The 15,602-nt window shown below is 56.6% G+C and overlaps 1 protein-coding gene and 1 long non-coding RNA gene across 2 annotated transcripts; one reads left to right on the forward strand and one right to left on the reverse strand.

Annotated features, from left to right (window-relative positions):
- Positions 1-2,748: 2,748 nt before the first annotated feature.
- Positions 2,749-12,785, forward strand: LOC108393261 (uncharacterized). Its single transcript, XR_012124575.1, has 5 exons — positions 2,749-3,068; positions 3,454-3,582; positions 10,003-10,089; positions 10,835-10,906; positions 12,034-12,785. It is a non-coding gene; the product is annotated as an uncharacterized lncRNA (long non-coding RNA).
- GADD45B (growth arrest and DNA damage inducible beta) lies at positions 3,653-5,837 on the reverse strand. The gene is made up of 4 exons (XM_017653946.3): positions 5,466-5,837; positions 5,262-5,363; positions 4,639-4,861; positions 3,653-4,372 (listed from the first exon to the last, which is right to left on the reverse strand). Exons 1-4 carry the CDS (start codon positions 5,507-5,509, stop codon positions 4,259-4,261), a joined length of 483 nt encoding a protein of 160 aa, XP_017509435.1. The 5' UTR covers positions 5,510-5,837; the 3' UTR covers positions 3,653-4,258.
- Positions 12,786-15,602: the final 2,817 nt, after the last annotated feature.

Consider the following 15,602-nt stretch of genomic DNA (forward strand, 5'->3'; position numbering starts at 1 on the left):
GATGAAGTCCTATCCCCCCAGTACCCAAGAACAGACCTTATTTGGAAATGGGGTTTAGCACCTGATGAGGTTAAGATGAGTGGGCCCTAATCCAGTACCACGGGTGTCCTGGTAAAATGTCATTTGGACAGTGAGACACACACGCAGAAGATGACATGAAGAAACAATGCCTACACGCCAGAACGTCCCAGGCCACCAGAAGCAAGAGAGGCCTGGAAAGACCCTCCCTGCGAGCCTCAGAAGGCACCCGGTGTTCCCCTGGAGCTTCTGGCTTGCAGACCTGGGAGCCAAGACATTTCTGCTGTTGAAGCCCCCTGATCTGTTAACTTTGTTACAGTGGCTGCGGGGAGCTCACACGGTGGGGAAATCTAGCATGAGGGCAAGCATATGACGTGTAAGGACATGCATGCACTGTGTGTGTCTGGGCCCGGTTGCAGCTCTGCGTGTCTGGGCATATGCTGTCCACATGTGCAAGCCCACGTGTGTGTGTGCATGCATGTACACATGTGGCCATCCATGCCCGATGCTTAGAACAGAAGTCTTCAGGCGACCAGCCACATCTGCTGCCCGCCTCTCCAAGAGGTTATGTCCCGGGGCCGCCTTACTTCACAGAGAGAGGCAAAGCCTTATTACAGAATCGGGGTCTCCGGGTGGGGTGAAGTGGGAGGGGTCTAACTATAATCATGGGACCCCCATCGGTCACCCCGGGGAATTCTGCTCACAGGGAAGCAGGCAGGCGGGCCACGGAGTGCAGGTAGAACCTGTACACAGTCACATACCACCTCACTCTTCTGGAAGTCTCCCTGCTGTTTGAAATGCTATACATATTTTAGTTAACCTACTCTTGAAACAGCCCCAAGAGATGGGTGCTCCTGTTAGTACCCTCACCGTGCAGGTAAGGAAACAAAACCCAAGAGGTGGAGCAACTGGCCCCAGGGCACCCGCGGGCTGCCCGCACAGGGCCAGGTTCCAGCTTCCCTGCACTGGGCGGGGTCACTGTATCTGGCCAGGACCCAGTGTGTGTAACGCCAGCATGTATCCCTTAGGGACAAAACAACCTGTCTCGGGGAAGGAGGTCATTAGTGGGTCAGTCTCTGGTTGTCCAGGACTTGGGATTGGGGCTTGAGTCTTTAGGCCACAGTCATTCATGAAGTGCGCTTTGCATCCCTGGCCCTGAACTCTGAATAACACAGGCCTTGGCCTGGTCCGTGGCTCTGTCACTGTCTGGCTGTGGGACCCTGAGCTAGCCGCTGCACCCCTCTGGGCCCTTGTGCTTCCTTTCTGTGCAGAGCACATACCAGCATGCCCCTTCTAGGGTGGTTTCCAGGCTGCGGAGGGCCGGCTGGCGCAGTGGCAGCTGCTGTCATTACGGCCCCCAGCCTCGCTGCCAGGGTGTGGCCCCTCCAGGCGGTGTCCGTTTCCCCAGCCGTCAAGGTTGAGGCGTTCACACCGGGGAGGACTGTGTAAGTCTAGCCTAGTGGCTGCTATTAACCCAGCAGACAGCAGCCCTGGAAGCAGGTTCCTGCACAGCATCCTCCAGTTGGGTCCGGAAGACCCAATGCTTTTATTAGTGCCAGCAACAACAACCGCAGCAGTAATAGTAACAGTCATGGGAGAACTGTTGAGCTCCGGGACGGTCCCCGTTCCCACAGGTGACACGGAGAGAGGCTGGCCTCTGGAGGCGGAAGCCTTAGGTGGCCCCTGTCTGGGAGGTCACGGCTCCCTGCTCTGGACCTTCCCTTCTTGGCCTGCAAAGGGAATGAATCAAGTACCAAAAATGTCAATCAAGGCAGGATCAGGGGCAGGGCCAGGCTGAGAGGCTTCGGACGGAGCCTGAAGCCGGAGGAAAAATCAGCAATCTTTTCTTGATTTACAATTTTGTTCACCCAGAAATTGTTATTTATTTTTTCTTTTTTTTTTTTTGCATTTGAGTTGTTTCAAAATGCTCTTTGTCTTGCTGAGTTTTGGGGTCCCTGCTCCCCATTCTGCTAGTTCACAGGGTCAATTAAAGGAGATGGTTCTGGAAATACATGGGATGTAATAATAGTGCTGACATAGGAGGCAGTGAGAATGGCTAATCCTTCTACTGTCTATGGAAGCGCTGATCTAAGGAGCGTGTATTTCATTCAACCTCCTCAGCAAGCAGTGAGGCAGTGACATTACTGTCCCCATTTTTCAGGGGGGGACAGTTTGGCACAGAGGGGTTACGGAACAGGCTGAGGTCCACACAGCTGGGATCCCATCTAGGCCTTGTAAACTCCTTGGGACCCAGAAGCCTGGGGTCTCCCACACGCTAGACAAGGGACCTAGGAATGAGAGGGTCAGAGGTCACATGCGCCATCAGGATGGCCAAGGTCACCCTGGGGACAGGAAACGCCAACCAGATACTAAGAGCTCCTTTGTTCCTGCTAATCCTTCCCCACTGAGCCCCCCAACTCGGCGGGGGCACCCCTCAGCCTCTGCACGCCCTCCCCACGTCCCCTGCCCTCGCTGGGCTCCATCTCAGGAATCGCTCCTTCCCCTCACCCCCTCCGAACTCCCCCCCAGGCTCGGCCTCCGTGCTCCCCTCCCCCACCGGCTCCAGGGATTCCCCCTGCCGCCCCTCCCGCCGCGGGGGACCCTGCTCCGGGCTCCACCTCGGGCTTTCCTGCGCCCTCTCTGCCGGGGAGCCTGCCTCCCCACTTCGCTCTCCTCCCCGGAAGTTCCCCCTCCCCCCTCCTCCCCCGCGGGGCTCCCCCAGCCCCGTGACTCCCGGGGGGCGGGGGGTGCCGCCGGGGTTTTCCTGCCGCGCCCACGTGCGGCTCCGTGGAAAGGTCGCGGCCTGCGGGCGGCCCCCTCATCGCCCCCGGTCGGTCCGCAGACCAGGCAGGGGACACGAGGCTGTCCAGGGGCGAGCCCACCCTGCAGACCCAGGCGGGAGGGCCGAGGCCGGGCACGGTCGCGCTCGCAGCTCAGGCCGCCGCAGCCCCGGGACAGAGAGGTGGCTGGCCCGGCCTCACAGTTTCGGTTCGGAGGCAAATCGCAGCAGCGTGCCAAGACCAGCTGGGCCAGGAGCACGACTTCCTGGGGTATTTTTCTGTGTTGATTTCAGTTTGGAGAAAGAAAAAGTGTTCGCTTTTTTTTTTTCTTCAAACTTACTGCAGCAGAAAGGTCCAGCCTAGGAAGAAAGCCTGGGTGGGAGGTGGGGGCTCTCCCTGGATGGGGGGGTCTCCAAAAGCTCTTCCTGCAAGAGCTAAGGCAGCTCTGAGCCCACCTCGCTGTGTGGTCCCAGGTGTCCCCTTGACCTCTCTGGACCTCGGGCTGCGGTGGTGGCTGGGTAAGCAGGGGCTGCAGCCAGCCCCCCAGGGGTGCGTCTGTGTGTGCCCAGAGCTTGGGGTTGGCTCCAGCACAGCCGGTAACAGCAGTGGCATGGCGGCCAGGTTTCGTAATAAACCGGTCTTTTAATTGCTACAGGGCAGGAGGAGGGAGAAAAAAAGAAGCAAAGATTTGTTGGACTTGGGTGGCGCCGGCTGCAGAGAGAAGACGCACTGTTTTTGCAAAGGAGCCCGGAGCTGCTAACAGGGACTTAAGTAACACTTCCTGGTGAGCCTGGGGGCAGGGAGGGGGCAGGGGTCGCGGTCCCTCCCAGAGGCGGCACACACACAAGAGCCCAGAAGCTTGAGAAGTTTATTACAAAGCCATCATAGTAGAAGTAAAAATACATGTTATCTGTAAGCTTCCCATCTCTCGACTTCAGTGGTTCAAGTAACAAGTGCAAGTAACAAAATAGATGGTTTAGTTTGCAAACTGGGAGTTCGTGGGTGCAGAGCAACATCAGCCCCAGCTCCCAAGTCCCAAAGTACGGTCCTGGCAAGGGTGCGAACCCTCAGTCAGTTAGGTCCTGTCTGCAGATGTCGGCTCTAGAAGGGTGGGGGATGCAGTGGCACCCCACCCAGAATGCAGAGTCCAGGCCCTCCACGCGGGGGAGGCAGCAGCTCCCCCACTCCAGCTGCTCCGTCACAAGGCCTGAGCTCCAGGTTCCCTCTCCTGCTGGCCCGGGACCCCCTCTTCTCCTCTCCGGTGGCCGCTGCTGGCACTGTTCCAGGCTCACCGCCCAGGGGGTGGCCGTACACTCCCCTCTCCGATCTCCAACGTTTCTGCCCCCGATGATCTCATGGGTTGGGTTGTTTTGGGGGGTTGTTCTTGGGGGAGGGGGGTCAAATATTTATTTTGGTTTTTTTTGGCAGCAACTCGACAGGTTCTGATGCCGAGCAGGGTCTCAGCGCTCCTGGAGGGAGATGTAGGGGACCCACTGGTTGTTACCCCGGCTCTCTTCACAGTAACTGGCCACCTCCACCAGGCCGTGGCTTTTCCAAGCATCTGTGTGAGGGTTCTGTGGGAGGGGGGAGAAGGGGATTTAGAGAGGGGTTTCAGTGCGAGCCCAAGGGGCAGACGGAAGCCTCCCTCTCCCAGGGCCCCCGTGGAGAAAACAGGCCGGCTCAGAATAGCAGGCTGGGTGACTAGCCCCGGCCGGGCTGCCCACGGGACATGCCAAGCATGGCTGAGTGCTGAGCTGGTGCAAGGCCGGCCAGCTCAGCCTTGTTGACAAGCGCAGGCCCAGGTGCCAGGGTGGGGCGGGGCAGGGCCGGGCCGGCTCACCGTGACCAGGAGGCAGTGCAGGTCCCGGGCCTCGGTGGTGCCCTGCGTCTCCACAGGTTCACCCAGCAGCTGCGCCAGGCGCTGCATGCCTGACACCCGCACGATGTTGATGTCGTTGTCGCAGCAGAAGGACTGGATGAGCGTGAAGTGTATCTGCAGGGCAATGTCATCCTCTTCCTCCTCGTCAATGGCCAGGAGGCACAGGACCACGCTGTCAGGGTCCCTGAGGGGGCCAGAGGGAGGGGACGGGTCAGCAGCTGGGGACTCGGGAGGGGCCACAGCGCACACGGGTTGTTTGCAAAAGCAAAGAGAAACCGCAGGTGTGCAGGGGGATGGCCTGTGAGCGCAGCTGCAGGGCCGGGGGACAAGACGGCTTCAAAGCGCTGGGGGATTAGGTAGAGCGCAAGGTCGGGGTTGGGGCTGGGGGCGGGGGGCTTGCAAATAATGCAGCATCAGAATACTGCAGTCAACCCCTTCTCCCCAAAAAGCAGAGGCCCTCAATCCACAATGGAGACACTTGAGGAAGTCCCGGCCCCCTGCAAGATAAGGGTGCAGCGGCAACAGTGCAAAGCGGAGGGGGGGTCCCCACCCGCGTCCAGCTCGGGGGACAGAGCCTGACTCACACATTCATCAGCTTGGCCGACTCGTACACCCCCACCGTGAGGCGGTCCTGGCGCTGCGCGGCCACCAGCAGCTCCTCCACCGCCGCGCTCACCGACTGCATCCTGCGGCCGGGGGAGAAGAGTGTCAGCGCCCGGCGGTCGTGGGGGCGCTCGGTCCCTGCCCGGCCAGGCCGGCCGCAGGCGGCGGTGGCCCCGGCTACCTACCTCTGCGCCGCGTTGTCGCACGCCACGAGCTCTTCCAGCGTCATGGTGCAGTTATAATCCACAGTGGAAAACGCTCCACAACAATCCCGCGGGAGAAAACGCAAAATCTGCAGTCAGAAAACCCAAAGCCTTCCCACGAAGCACGAGCGCTCGTCCAAGACCTTCGAAACGGAGCAAATCCTTCCCAGGCAAGGCGGAAGGAATTGTGCAAAGTCCCCGCAATAATCCAGGTAGCAGAAAAGCAAACGCGAGCGTCCCGGGCTTCAGCGATCTGAGCCCGCGGCCACAGGCGCCGCCTTTTATAGAATTGTGCAAACGGAGGCGTGGCCCTGGCGGCCCGTCCTCCCCCTCTATTGGTGAGCCCACAAAGGCGAGCGAAGGGCGCCCTGCGGTTGGCCGCCGGCGGCGAGGGGGCGGAGCGCCAGGCGGAGGGGGTGGTGCCCCACGTGGGGGCGAGCGCCGCGGGGTGGGTGAGGGCGGGGGGAGAGCGAGTGCCAGAAAGGAAAAAAAAAGCAGAAGTTTTTCTCCTGATTTCCCGGCAGCGGCGCCGCGTTTCGGGGCGCGCGCGGGATTTCCAGCGCGCGAGACAGCCCGGACTTTCGGGTGCGGGGGGGGGTGCCTGGAATCCCCTCCCGGTTCCCGGAGAGTCCCTGGCCCGTGCCTTTTCTAGGTTCTGCTGGGGGTCTGCACGGGGAGGGCACCCAGTTTGCAGCCTGATCCCTCCTAGGTGGTGAGGGTGGGCGTCTCTGGCTACAGGGACCCCAGACTCTGGGTGACTTACCTTCCCTGCTTCTCTCTGTCCAGTGGGCATGCAACGACGGCCTCACTGGGTTGGAGAGGGCGTTAAATAAAATAAGGGGTACACAGTAAGCTCTCAGTAAACGGTGGTGGGCGCGGGGAACCGCCTCGAGGTCCTCAAAGTTGGGGCTTGCGAAAGCGGCCTGTGTCCCCACCTGTCCTATGAGAATGCACACCGGCCCACTGTGGTGCAGGAAGCATCAAAGAAGGGGTACTCAGTAAGCACTCAATAAATGTCACCTGGTGGTCGCCGTAAGCCGCCTTGACGTACCCAAAGCACTCGGAAACCTAAGGACGAGCCGGGTCGCCCCCTCCCCGCCTTCCGCGAGTTTCAGGGTGGGGCGCCGCGTGGGAGGCGCAGGTGGCTGGGCCAGGGCGCCCCGCACCCCCTGCCGGCCCTGTCACCGCCACACCTGACTGCGGGGACAAATCCAGGCCCGGGGTAAACGGGGATGGAATGGGGAGCATGATTCTTGCTTGCGCTGCACGCTGCCTCTCGGGTGCCCTTGCAATAGTGGTCGCCACTTCGGTTTTCTCCCCCCGGAGTGGACTCACGTGTACTGACCGCCTGCTCTGTACCAAGCTCCCTGAATCACAGCTCATGTAATCCTCAAGGAGCCGGTATGCAGGGGCCCTGTCTATCTGCAATATAAGGGGAAAAGGGAAACTGAGGCGTGGTGAGACTGCCATTCCGCCAGGCCACCGACTATTTGGTGTGGGAGCCACACGTGTGCGCCAGGCGCAGCCTCATGCAGAGCCTACCGCCTGCCTCACCGGCTCCCGGAGAAGGCAGTTCACTAGCCAAGCGGACAGACTAGCGTGGGACTGTCTCCCACGGTCGATCGGGGGCTCCCGGGTGACTCACAGCTGCGTCCCTTCCCCCGCCAGCCTGGGGTCTGGCCTCGGCCCCGCAGCTGTGTCCTCCGGCTCCCCTGCCCGCGGTCCGGCTGACGCATCGCGCCGCCTCCGCGCCGCCCACCTTGGGGGCGCGAAATGTCCAGGGCGCTGGGAGGCGCGGTGGCGCCACCTGGTGGCCGCGAGAGGTCTCTGCGCCTGCTGCGCCGCAAGAGACGGACCTCGGGCGGGTGCGGAGAGTGAGGGGGACCCGGACTGGGCTGACAGTTGCAATTTACATACACAATGTTTTAAGTGCGCAACATGTAGCGATTTTATAAATGCGATATTTTTTTAAAAATCAAATAGACAAACTACTGCCCAGAGGCGCTTGTTTTTTATGATGGTAAAATATGCATGAGATTTGTCACTTGGACCATTTGTAAGTGTCCCATTTAGTGGCATTAAGTGCATGAACAATGCTGTGTAACCATCACCACTATCTAGACTCAAAAATTTCGTCCCCATCCTAAATTCTGTACCCGTTAGACATGAACTGACCCCAGTCCCCGCACCCACAGCTCTACTTCCTATCCATATAATTGCTACTCATCCAGGAATGCACCCCTGGAGTGTTTTCACCTTTTGGGCTCTGCTTTTGTCAGTAAAGTTTAATTGGAACCAGGGCAGGGGATTAGGGCTCGGAGAGGGAGGCACTCATCTCAGGTGTGAGGAGTTGGGGTGGGTGGGTGAGGAAGGTGAGTGGGAAAAAGGGGCAGCAAAGTTATCAGTCATAATACAAGTTGGTCTCAGGGATGCAAATACAGCCTGAAGAATATAGCCAATGATTTTGTAACATCTTCCTGTGTTGACAGATAGTAACTGCACTAGTCGGGGTGAGGATTTAATAATATGGGTAACTGTTAAACCACCAGTTGTGTATTTGAAATCAATATAAAATTGTATATCAGTCATACTTCAATTGTAAAAATTTTAAGGGAATGCAACAAAATTCCTTCAAGAAAAACAATATTTGAAGGCAATATTAAAAAAACTTAAACTGTATGCAAAAAATAAACCACCCCACCCATGATGGTAAAAATATCAAGATTTTTAAATAGTGTAGACAGGACTGGGGAGGGGGCGCAGGGAGGTGAGCTGAGCAGGTACAGGGCCAGATTCTGTTTTAATTTACAATTTTCATTTCTTGTTCATCATGGATTTTTTTGACATCGATTTTGATTTTTGAATAGTGTGTTAAAATATTTACCTTGATGGCTGAGCTTTTGGGTGCCCCCTTAAACTTAGGTCCTGAAGTCAGTGCCTCACTCACCTTACCTGAGGCCCAGCCCTTGAGGATGTCCCTGTCTGCACCAAAAAGCAGTGACCCCATCTACCAGGGGAAACCCACAAACTCTCCTTGGAGAATGTGGGAGGAAGAGACCTCCCCAGCCAGGAAATGGGGTGTATCCATACCCACCTCCCCAATGAGATACCCCATCTCCAGAATAGATCACCGAAGCCACTTTTTTTAAATCAGCATTGCATTGCTTTGAAGATGCTAATAAAAGCAAGCAACGATTGAGCGCTTACGATGTACTAAGCATTTTGAAGCTGTTTCACCTTCACGGTTCCCATGTCCTTCAGTCTGTCCGGTAGCACTGGTGTGAGGGCCCCAAGCTGACAGAGGAAGGGACATATCAGGAAGAAAGGACACCGAGTTCAGAGTTCCCTGAGGCTACTCCCAGATACGTCTGATATTCCGGGACCCTGAGGATTGGGACGGGATGTTTGGAGTCTGGAGGGGGAGGGCTGGGTCGGATGTGGTCTGGGAAGCCAGGCTGGGGAGGAGACAAAGCAAAGGGGGCCCTGAAGACGGTTTCCTGGTGAAGACAGGAAATGGCCTGGCTTTTCAGGGACAGGTTGTTATGGCTAATGCAGCAAAGGGCCTGGACACCTCTTCTCATCTGAGGCTCGGCTTCGCTGTAGTTCGCAGGGTGGGGACTAGGGTGAACCTTCACAGTTTGGGTGCAAAATTTAAGGGGAAGACTGAAAATTCAGGCATCAGGATAAATTATCATTTCTTCCTGCCTTTTTTTTTTTTTACGAAGATAGAATTCACAAATGATAAAATTCACCCTTTCAGAGCGTCCACTGCAGTGGGAATTTGTAGACCCACAAGTGTGTGCAGCCACCCTTAGTCCAGAATTATATAAATATTTCTTACACGATCGTTCAAATCAAAATGAGCATCACAAAATATGTGATGAATAATGGGTCACTGACATTTTCCATCAGGACGGGATCGCTAACAGTGCCCCACCAAACCTTGCCCGGCCGGAGGAAAAATTGGTGTGACTGAGTGAACCTTGACCTGGAAGTTTGAAAATGTACACAGCAGGGATTTGTGGTTTTTTTGTTTTGTTTTGTTTTGATGTTTTAAAACAGTCAAACAGGCATTCAACTATGATTCTTCATTACGAGGGAACGCTTGCTGCTCCCAGGGCCTGGCCTGCTTCTTGGGACCTTGCCTTTAATCAGCCTAAGCAAATCTGGGAGGTAGGGAGGTCATGGACAGAGGAGGAAACCAAGTCTCCAAGAGCTTGGGGGGTGGGTCTGCCCAGGAGGGGTAGATCCGGGCTCTCCGCCAGCCTGGCAGCTGGAATGCAACAGGATTAGGAGGCCCAGGGCTGGGGAGGGACCAGAGCTTGAGGTCCCCCTTCGTGGTAGATGTGGTGGACTGAATATTTATGTCCCCCCCAAATCCACAGGCTGAAGCGCTATGGCATTGGAGGTGTGGCCTTTTGAGGCGATTAGGTTTTGTGAGGTCACGAGGGTGTCCCCGCAGTGAGGCTAGGGTCATTATGAAAAGGAGAGAGAGACAGACCGGCCCTCACTCTGACAGGGCAGCGGGCTGCAGACGAGGAAGTGTCCTCCCACCAGGGACCGACCCCCACAACACCTTGATCTCGGACTCCCAGCCTCCAGAATGGTGAGAAATAACGCCCGTGGTTTCAGCACCCTCCCTCCCACAGCACCCACCCCACCCCACCCCAGGCAGGTGGGGGGTCAGGCTGGGCCCCCCAACAGCACATGGAGGGACAGGGATGACTAGGGAGATATCCAACAGCCTGGATTTGAGTTCCAGCTCCCCTCCCAACCAGCTGTGTGAACTTGAGCATGCCATTCCCCAACCCCAGCCCCGTGCCTCAGTTTCCCCCTCTGCAAAATGGAAATAATAGCGTTATCTGGGATTGTTCTGAGCTCGAAGCGGGTCCATTGGGGTCCACACATAGAAGAGGGCTCTGTGCATAGTAACTGCCTCCAAATGGGGGGTGTTATCCAGCTTTCAGGCACCCACTGAAGACCCACTGGATGTTGCTTTGGTGCTGGGGGGCATGGTAACCCGGCTGCTTCAGGTGGAGTGGTCAAGGTGGGCTTCTCTGAGGAGGTGACATTGGAGCTGAGACGTGGGTGACACGAAGAAGCCCAGGCTGTGAAGGGAGAGAACTCCAGGCACAGCCCCGTGCAAAGGCCCTGAGGTTGGGCTGCACTTCTCCCATCTAAGGAGCCCCAGGTGCTGGGGGGTGAGTGAATGGCAGGGAGAGAGGGAACATGAGGTCAGAAAAGTGGTCCTTGGGCGCTGTGGGGAAGGTTCCAGATCCACCTCTGGATGTGCCAGGAAGCAGGTTTGCAGCAGGAGACGGGCCAGCCTCTGACGTCATGTTTTTTTGCAGAGATGAACAATTCTTATCCCCAAGGAGAGCCTTCCAGGTGGAGGTAGTCATCATGCGAACCCGGAGATGTTGGTAAGACAGGATGGGCCAGGAGGTGGGGGGATGACACACCAGTGGTGGAAGTGGCGAGGCCGAGGCAGGGGGGCTGGAGGCCAGGGCACCCTTGAGGAACCTTGAGGAGGCTGGCAGGGCAGGAGCGTGGAAGTGGCCAGCAGCCAGGAGGCTGGGATGTGTGGAACAGTGACATGGGGTGAGTGGCCTCCACTCTGAGATCCCGCTCACCTGGTTCAAATCCCACCTCCACCCCTCGCAAGCTCTGGGGTCCTTGAGTTAGTGACTTGACCTTTCTGAAAAATCCCTCTTTTCATGGGAAAAATCGCCTTGTCGAAAGGATCGCACAGTAGGGTGAGCTAGGCTGGGCTGGGCGCCTACAAAGGGTTCTGCACATCTTCCCTACTGGAGTTACCTTGACAGCAACTCAAAACTACTCCCGTGCCTCGCGGGACACCCGCATCCCCCTCGGCTGGCTGTCCCGGCTAGTGCCAGAGGGTGCTCTCCAAAGGCCTCCTCTGCTCACCGTCCGGAATCAAACCTTTCCCGGAATGTGCTGGCAGGCACGTCCTACCTCTGTGCTGGGAGGTAACACCGTCCCTTCCCGGCACCTCCCCCGGCTCCTCCCCCGGAACGCCGTCCCCTCGCCTCTGTCCCCCTCTCAGGGGGCCTTCCCCCGACCACCCTGCACATACTCCTTTTGTTCTGCTTAGCACTTACACCATCTAACATACTATATTTTGTAGGGATAAAATACACACCAGATTCCCAGGACTTGGAATGAAAAAAAAAAAAAAGGAATGGGAAATATCTCATCCATAATTTTTCTGTGTTGATTACAATATTGGTTAGACTGGGGTATATTGGGCTAAGTAAAACACATGAAGACCTAATCTTTCCCGTTTCTTTTTACTCTTTTTAAAGTAGGGACTAGAGAATGCAAAGCAATATATGGGGCTCACGTTCTATTTCTTTTCTCCTTTTTTTTTAAGTACTTTTTTGTTTGCAATATAACTGACAAACAACACCACATAAGTTTAAGGCTATGATGTGTGTTGACTGATACATTTACATATTGCAACATCATTAGCATTGTACCTTTAATAACTCCTTTATCAGATCACATAATTATTTCTTATTTTTGCCAGGGGTGGATGGATGTTCTATTTCTGTTCGGACCACTGTTCGACATAGAAGTTTGAGGGAAGTTGCTTTTTGAAGCATGGAATACGTCCAACACACTAAGAGCATCTTAACTCGTACATCCAGCTTACAGAATAGTCACCACCACTGGGCTCACAAAACACAAAGTGGCCTCCCTATGGAAGCCCTGGCCGTGTGCCCATCCCCATGTGCCACCCTGTCTCTGCTCCAGATGGAACCCCCTATGCTGACTTCCAGGTCAACCACGTCCCTTTTCTCCTGTCCCTTGTACCACATTTATAGCAACCATAAATAACATCAGGTTCACTGCTGTGTAATATTCCACTGTGGGGCTCTACCAAAAGGATTTCATCTATTCTTTTCTATGGATATCTGGCTTCTCAGGTTTTGCTTCCCTGTGCCCACCAACAGTGAGGATTTCAGAACCCACATCTGGTCCTCTCTTAGGTGATGAGAAGCTGAAACAGTCTTTTCAAGGACCTGAGCCTCTCAGCCCAGCAGCCTGCAAGGGCTGAGCCCTCCCAATAATGGTATGAGTGAACTTGGAGGTGAGCCCCGCCCCAGCTGACCCCTTAATTGCAGTTTTGTGAAGCCATGAACCAGACACCCCAGCTGAGCCATACGCAGGTTCTGACCCACACAAACACAGATAAGAAATGTGAGTTGCTGTAAGCCCACTACGCTTTGGACTATTTGTTGCACAGCAGCAGTGTATAACACAGAATACACTGATGTTATATCACCTTTGTGTCCTTCTTTAATGTCTCGGCACCCCCCTGGAGGTCCATCCCTTGCCATGTCCGCCAGGACATGTACTTTGCTCGGGCGGATCCCTGTCCCTGGAAAACTTTCTCCCCACGTGTTCACAAGGTTGGTCCCTTCCTTCTCCTCAATTCTTTCTCAAATGTGTCACCCTCTATAGGAGGCTCACGCTCTTAAAAACGCGCCTCTCCCCACATGCTCCCAAGCCCCGTTATTCTGCCTTATTTTTCCACATACTATTTTGTGACACGCCATGTTCCTTACACATTCGTTATGTGTATTTGTCTCCCTCTCCCAGGCCTGTGCCAGCTCCCCCAGGAGCGAGGACCGCTAGTCACTGATGCGGCCCCAGGGCCTGGCAGACGGGAGACGCTCAGTCAGTGGGCGCCGGTCCGGTCCTCCCACTCGGCAAACGAACAGCTGCGGCGCCGGGGCTGGCCTCTCCCTGCCCCCCAGATTTCAGCTGGGATTATGGGGTTCCAGCCCCAGGTTCTCGAATGCTGACCCTAGATTCCAGGTTTGGCCTCCAGGCCCTGGAATCCGGTTCCAGAATCTGCCCTCACGTCCCCATCCCCCGTTCCGGAATCCGGGGTCCCTCAGATCCACGCTCCGAAATGCGGGCGCCCCAGATCCAGCGGGCGGAATTCAGGCTCCTGGCTCGCCCTGCAGGCCGGGAGCGCAGGGAGCCGTTGGGATGAGATTTTGAAAAATCTGGCGGCAAACTCCGCGCGGGGCGGGGCGCGGCTGGGCAGGCTCGGGGGCCGGCACGTCTCGGCCCGGGGATTTCTCGCCCATTGTCCGCTCCCCGTATCCCCAAGAGCAGGCAGCAATCGGCCAATAGCTTGTCCAGCGTCAGAACACCCGGGTTCGAATCCCGCCTCCGCCAAGCCCCTCTTGGGGTCGTGGGGGTCCCCGGACAGGTCCCCTAATCGCCCCCTGCCTCAGTTTCCCGTCCTGGCGATGGGCCCGGAGCCCCCCGCCTCGTGTCGTGCCCGGGGATCCCGCGGGGGGGACGGGGCAGCTGTGGGGGGCGCCCTGATCTCGGGCTCCCGGGGTGCGTGGGTGGAGGGATAGGGTCTCAGCTGCAGCCGCCCCTCCCGGGCAGCACCAAGATTTGAAAATTGCCAGCGCCTCCCAAGCTGAGCGCGGGGAGGGAACCCGGGCCCCACCCACGGGGAGCGCAGGGAGTTCTGGGACTTGGAGTCCACTCCCCGCGGTCGGGGTGGGGGCGCTCCGGGCACCCCGGGTTCCCGCCCAGCGCTGAGAGGTCGGGGCGGGGCACCGGGGCCACACTTGGTTTACAGAGGGAACTGCATCCTGGCGGGGGGACCCGCACAGGCTAAGGCCGGGGACATCCAAGCGCCTAGAGGGGCAGGCGTGGGGGTCAGGTCCGCTGCGACCAGACGGTGGTCGGCGGGAGCTTTGATTAGGGAGGGGGCTGCAGCTAAGTGGGCAGAAAAGGTGACCCCAGACCACCCGCAAACCGCAAGCATTTCTCTCCCTCCCGCCCTGCCTCACTTATTCACATTCTGCTTTAACACGAGCACGTTAACGCACTGCCTGTCCACATTTGATGTTCCTCCCTGTGAAACAGTGGGGGCCACAAGTGCAAGTGACTTGAGAAGAGGGGCATAGTCACAATCTAGCCATAGACCTGCCGTCTGGATGCTCAGTGGGCGGCCCTTTGCTTCTGGTACCAGGGGGAATAGTAGGGAGTGAGCATCAGGTGTTCAAGACAGGTGAGTTCCCTGGGGAGACCCCCCCCCCAACCCATGCAAAAGGCTGGAAAGAGACTCACATTCTCACTGTGGGGTTTGCTCGGACCCAGGGCAGTATGTGTGGGAAGGAGGGGTTCACCAGGCAGAAAGAACACCTGGTGAATTCCAGGAGAGGGGAAGGGAGTGGTTCTCCACTGGGGGCGATTTCGCCCCCTCACTGACACTTGGCAATGTCTGGAGTCATTTTGGGTGGTCCTACTGGAGGGGGCTGGCGTCGCTCCTGGTAAGGGGGTGGAGGAGGGCTGCTGATTCACATCCTACAGTGAACAGCACCGTCCCGCCACCATCACCTAGTGACGGGGCCCAAACGTCCAGGTTGCCTAGACCCTGCCCAACAGATGTGTCACTTCTGGGCATTTAGGATAAGTGGAATTAGTATGTGGCCTTTTGTGTCTGACTTCTTTTACTGGGCATGATTTTTTTAAATTGAGGTGTATATATGTAGTTGACATATAACATTAGTTTCAGGTGACAAACTATTGTTCCATATATTTGTGTAGATTGTGAGATGATCACGATAGGTCTAGTTAACATCCATCACCGCGCAGTGACAAAATGTTTTTTTCTTGCAATAAGAACTTTCAAAATCTCCTCTCTTTGAAACCTTCAAACACGCCATCCAGCATTGTTACCTATAATCGCCATGCTGTACATGACACTCGAGGACTTATTTTACAGCTGGAAGTTTGACCTTTTGATCGGCTTCACCCCATTGCCCCCTTGCCAACTACCAATTTCTGTGCCTGTGAGCTGGGTTTTTTGTTTTAGATCCCACATGTGAGACCACTGAGCGTGTTGATGGGGTTTCTTCCCACCTTTAACTTTAACAAGACCCCCCAAAAGGGAGGTAGGCTAACAAGGGGACCCCGAGGCCCTGCGCTAAGCGGTCCAGGTCAGGTGTGAAGACAGCGGGTGGGCGCCAGCCGAGGACGCAAGGACTGCAGCTCCCAGCGTGCCCCGCGGCCGCGGACTACAAGTCCCAGGCGGCCCCGCGCTGGCGGCGGCGACAGGCG

The sequence above is a fragment of the Manis javanica genome, chromosome 13 (assembly GCF_040802235.1).
Source record: "Manis javanica isolate MJ-LG chromosome 13, MJ_LKY, whole genome shotgun sequence".
Taxonomy (NCBI): Eukaryota; Metazoa; Chordata; class Mammalia; order Pholidota; family Manidae; genus Manis; species Manis javanica.